Raw genomic sequence first — 5,495 nt, 5'->3', positions numbered from 1 at the left:
GAGCCAATCTCAAAAAACCAAAGGATGAATGATCTCACTGATAAAAGTGGATGATGACACATAATGGGGGGTGGGAAGGGGTTAGTGTTAGGGTTAGAGTTAGGGTTAGGGAGGGGGGCAAGAATGAAGGAAGGAAGGACTGTATAGAAAAGAGGGGTGGGAGGGGTGGGGGAAGGGAAAAAATAACAGAATGAATCAAACAACATTACCCTATGTAAATTTATGATTACGCAAATGGTATGCCTTTACACCATGTACAAACAGAGAAAGAACATGTATCCCATTTGTTTACAATTAAAAAAAATAAGTAGAATCTGGACAGGAATGTTGAGATTAGGTATTGACTTGTGATCCTTGAAAGTAACTAGTTTTAATAGCACTTGGTTACCTTTTGAATGGCGGTACTATTATTTCCCAAGCACCTTCAAATGATTTTTCAAAATCCTTTTCACTATAAAATGAAGCACAAACACAGACAACTCTATGATACAAAATTAGACTTCACTGAATCATTCAAGGCATATCCTCTTGAAGAAGTAGAACTTTGCTAGCTACCTAAGAAGCCCTTCATGGCCTGGGGTTGTGGCTCAGTGGTAGAGCATTTGCCTAGTAGGTGTGAGGACCTGGGTTCGATTTTCAGCACCACATTTAATAAACGAATAAAAAATAAAGGTCTATCAACATCTAAAAAAATGTTAAAAAAAAAAAAAAGAAAGAAAACCTTCACAAACTGGGACCCTCTTCCCTAAAAGAGACCATATTCCTAATTTTTATTGTAATCACTTCCCTTTTTAACAAGTACCTTTACCACTCAATTGAGCATTCAAAAACACTGTAGTTTAATTTTGTTTGTTTTAAAATTTGCCATTTGATCTCAAGTGTTGCCCCGTGCCCCTTTTATCCTTGGCAAGGTATTTGTTGAAATGTTGTTGGATCTTGGAGCTTCTTGTGATCTGGGTTTTACTGGTTGTGCACTATGGTGGAATTTAACATATTCCCCTGTCCTCTGTATTCCCTGCCAGTTGGCAGCTAGTTCGGATTCAGGTTTATTTGCTTTGGTAAGACGGTTGGTGAGACTGTGTTATTTCATCAGGAAGCCTAGACTGCCTGGTTGCCTTTCTTTTGGTGACGTTAGTAGCTGCTGCTGCTCAGTGTTTAGATCTGTGACTTGAGGAGGAGCTGCAAGGTGGAGATTTCATTTATTCTTAATTAACTGAAATCTTTCTATGAAGAGGCACTTTACTCATCCACTCTTTGGTTACTGAGATGAAATTCATGTAGGAAGACAGAATGAGTAATTGATTTTCCCCCTTATTAGTTTTCATGATAATGAGTGGGTTCCCGAATTTTTCTCCAAATATGACCAGTCATTTTTTTAAGAATTACTGGAAGAAACGTGTAGGCCTCTTCCCTTTTGCGGCCATCGTTGAAGCGGCATCGGCTAAAATGAAGTTCAATCCTTTTGTGACTTCTGACCGAAGCAAGAACCGCAAAAGGCATTTCAATGCACCGTCACACATTCGCAGGAAGATTATGTCCTCCCCTCTTTCCAAAGAGCTGAGACAGAAGTACAATGTTCGATCTATGCCCATCCGAAAGGATGATGAAGTTCAGGTTGTGCGAGGACACTATAAAGGTCAGCAGATTGGCAAAGTGGTCCAGGTTTACAGGAAGAAATATGTCATCTATATTGAACGGGTGCAACGGGAAAAGGCTAATGGCACAACTGTCCATGTGGGCATTCACCCCAGCAAGGTGGTTATCACCAGACTAAAACTGGATAAAGACCGCAAAAAGATCCTGGAACGGAAGGCCAAGTCTCGCCAAGTAGGAAAGGAAAAGGGCAAATATAAAGAAGAAACAATTGAGAAGATGCAGGAATAAAGTAACCATATTTACAACTTGCATTAAAAACTGCTAAAATGAAAAAAAAAAAAAAAAAAAAAGAATTACTATAAACTCACGGATATAATATATTTGATATGTAGCAATCCATTGTTGTTAACATCTTTATTAAACTCTGTGTGTGTGTGTGTGTGTGTGTGTGTGTGTGTGTGTGTGTTACCAGGATTGAACCCCAGGGTGCTTAACCTCTGAGCCACATCCTCAACCCTTTTTTATATGTTATCTATAGATATGTCTTGTTGAGTTGCTTAGGGCCTCCCTAAATTGCTGAGGCTGACTTTGAACTTGCGATCCTTCTGTCTCAGTCTCCTGAGCTACTGGGATTTACAGGTATGTGCCACTGTGCCCAACTCTTTATTAAAACTCGAATTTCTCCATTCCGGCCATAGGAAGGCCCTTTAAATTGATGGCTTTTGGCATGATTTTGGGATGTAACAACACATTCTCTGATCGTTTTGTTTATTTTCTGCTTCTGTCTTGAAATTAGTTGTATCTCCAAGCGGCCTCCATTTCAAATAATATTCTGGTGCTAGGGATAATTTCGGTTACTGGGTGGGGTCCTTGTTTCCAAAAATTTTCAGTAAACATGTCCAGGACCAACCCAGAGAGATTTCTAGCACCTAGATTGTCACCTTGAAATGAGGACTTCTTGAATACCATGAATACTTACCTACATGTACGTAAGCATAAAGATGAATGATAACCTCATCCAATTCAACTTCAGGATTGTTGAGTTTTTACATAACCTTTTCTAGTTTAATCTGTATCTTCTTTCCTCTGTACTATGAATCCTGGTTCTCAAGTAGACAATGTACTGTAGAGTTAGAATTGACCACAATTATCGTTTGTTCTCTTCTTTATTACCTATATCAGTACTATCCACCATAGGATTACTGAAAACAATTTGAAAAACCTTGTGTATGCTCTACCCATTCTATTTGCATTTTGAATGATACTATAATTACATTATCAGACATATAACTATTATGCACTGTAAGCTTGTCTTTTAAACTTCATCTTCAGTTTATCTCTGTAAGTGGTTATGAATTTCATGCTCATTACCTGTATTCATGTAACTGTCTTAACTTGAAAAGCATCTGAAGTTTGTTCTTTGGTAGATTTCTCAGCAAAGGATTAAGGGGGAAAGAGTCTTTGAATTCTCAGATGTTGATAATAATGTGTCTAGAGCCTTTATGTTGTAAGCCAGTTTGGCTCATTATAAAACTTTTGGTTCAAATTCTTTTAACTTAAGTATCTTAAGTATATTACTTAATCATCATCTGGAATAAAGCATTGTTCTTGAAAAGTCTGATGACAATCTAATTTTATTTCCATCATAAGTCACTTGAACATCTTCTCTAGATGCTCAGCAATACATTTTGTTAAATATAAGAGCCTATTTTCAGTTTTATCTTGGGACTTATGGGACAGAATTGTGTCCAACTTGGAGACAACATGAGAGGGTTACAAAGTGCCCCTTATGAGGTGCTGAAAGGAGACTTTCCTGGCTGTGCAGAAGCAGTGGTTCAGAATGTGGCTGCAGGAGCAAGTCAATAACAGGAGAGTTATTTGCATGGGTACATTCCTTTGGGATTCCCAAAACTCTATTGGGAAACCCTGCAGAAGCACTGATTTCTGATAGTCCATACAATGGCCTAGCAATCCTTGCATTTTTTAATTCAAAAGGAAATAAAATATTACTTTGCAGTCATAGACTATTGAGTCTGGTAATATTCTGGGTCCTTAGTGAAGACTTCAGTGAACTGACTAGGAATGAATGTAAATATGCCTTCTCTATGTCAGCATCGATTAGCAACAATATGCAATACAGGTCTCATTCACAAGAGTAACCAAAATATTTTTTTCTTAAAGAAATAATCTTTAAGAAAGCTGGTAAACCAAGTTAATGCAAAGACTTAAATAACCCGCAGAAAATCAAGATTTTATATAAAATATAATCAAAAACAACCTTGCTGAATTCTGAAAAAAGGAAGAAAATCTGCAGGTGTAAGATAAAATAAAGAATGGGGGGAAACATACAGAACTAGTTACATGCCAAGATGATGTTATAGGCAAGTTTTAACAATTTTTCAAAGAATAATAGTTCTCCTCTTATGCAGACTAGTTCAGTAAATAGAAAAAAGAAGGAAAATTCCCCATCTCATTTCTTTATAGATGCAGAGAAAGAATTTGGTAAAATCCAATACAAAATCATAATAGAAAATTATGACAGTTTTCTTTAGCCTAAGAAAGGAAATTATAAAAAAAAAACTAAGGACAAATGTCATATTTAATGGTGAGACCTAGTAAGAGTGTCTACCACATCAGTTTTATTCAATATTATTATTCTGGAAGTCCCAGTTAGCACAATAACTAATTAAAATAGATAAACATTAAAGGATAGGTAAAGAAAATAAAGTTGTCTTTATTTGTACTCAAAATTAATAACTCCATAGAAAATCTAAGCAAATTTAAAGAAAAAAACTAGTGTTATTAAGATTTCACTAAAGTTGCTAGATACTAGATTACCTTATAAAAAATGAATGCATTCCTATACATCAATGAGCAATTAAAAGATAAATTTTAAAAATACCTTTTATAGATTCAGTTTATGAGTAACCTAGGAATAAATTTAATAGAGATGCTTAAGGTCTTTATGGAGAATATTATAAAATTTTCTTGAAAGGCATAAAAGATTTATTTAAAATAGAGACATATACTGATTTCTATGATGAAAATCAGAAATATGAAGAACTCCCAAAATTTATCTGTAATATTCTATGCAATTCTAATTAAAATCAGCAAGTTTTACTCACAGAACTTGAAAAAATGATCCTAAAATTCTATTGCATATCAAGGGTCAAGAATAACAAAGATAGGGTCTCTGGTCTAATTCTTAGGTCCTTGATCCATTTTGAGTTGTGTTTTGTGCAGGGTGAGAGATAGGGGTTTAGTTTCATTTTGCTGCATATGAATTTCCAGTTTTCCCAGCACCATTTGTTGAAGAGGCTATCTTTTCTCCGTTGTATGTTTTTGGCACATTTGTGTAGTATGAGATAACTATATTTATGTGGGTTTGTCTCTGTGTCCTCTATTCTGTACCATTGGTCTACCTGTCTGTTTTGGTGCCATTACCATGGCATTTTTGTTACTGTTGCTCTGTAGTATAGTTGAAGGTCTGGTATTGTGATACCCCCTGCTTCACTCTTCCTGCTAAGTATTGCTTTAGCTATTCTGGGTCTCTTATTCTTCCAAATGAGTTTCATGATTGCTTTCTCTATTTCTATGAGGTATGTCATTGGGATTTTAATTGGAATTGCATTGTATTTGTGTAGTGCTTTTGGTAGTATGACCATTTTGACAATATTAATTCTGCCTGTCCAAGAGCATGGGAGATCTTTCTACTTCATGTACAACCAGAGAAATGATAGTTGTACCCCATTTGTGTACAGTGAATAAAAAAAAATAACAAGGACAAATCTGAAGAAGAAAAATTAGTAAGGGCCAACAGGGACTCTCCTTATAAGACACAAAGCTTGATTATGAAGTTGTCTAGTAATTAACACAGTGCAGTAATGGTGCAAGAATAG

At 35.8% G+C, this 5,495-nt stretch overlaps 1 protein-coding gene across 1 annotated transcript; it reads left to right on the top strand.

The window, feature by feature from the left end:
- The first annotated feature begins 1,425 nt into the window (after nucleotides 1–1,425).
- LOC124977277 (60S ribosomal protein L26) lies at nucleotides 1,426–1,943 on the top strand. The gene has a single exon (XM_047540719.1). The coding sequence runs from the start codon at nucleotides 1,447–1,449 to the stop codon at nucleotides 1,882–1,884; it is 438 nt and encodes a 145-aa protein (XP_047396675.1). The 5' UTR covers nucleotides 1,426–1,446; the 3' UTR covers nucleotides 1,885–1,943.
- Nucleotides 1,944–5,495: the final 3,552 nt, after the last annotated feature.

This window comes from Sciurus carolinensis, chromosome 2, assembly GCF_902686445.1.
Source record: "Sciurus carolinensis chromosome 2, mSciCar1.2, whole genome shotgun sequence".
Taxonomy (NCBI): domain Eukaryota; kingdom Metazoa; phylum Chordata; class Mammalia; order Rodentia; family Sciuridae; genus Sciurus; species Sciurus carolinensis.
Note: the sequence above shows the minus strand (reverse complement) of the source record. Positions and strands in the feature narration are given on the sequence as shown.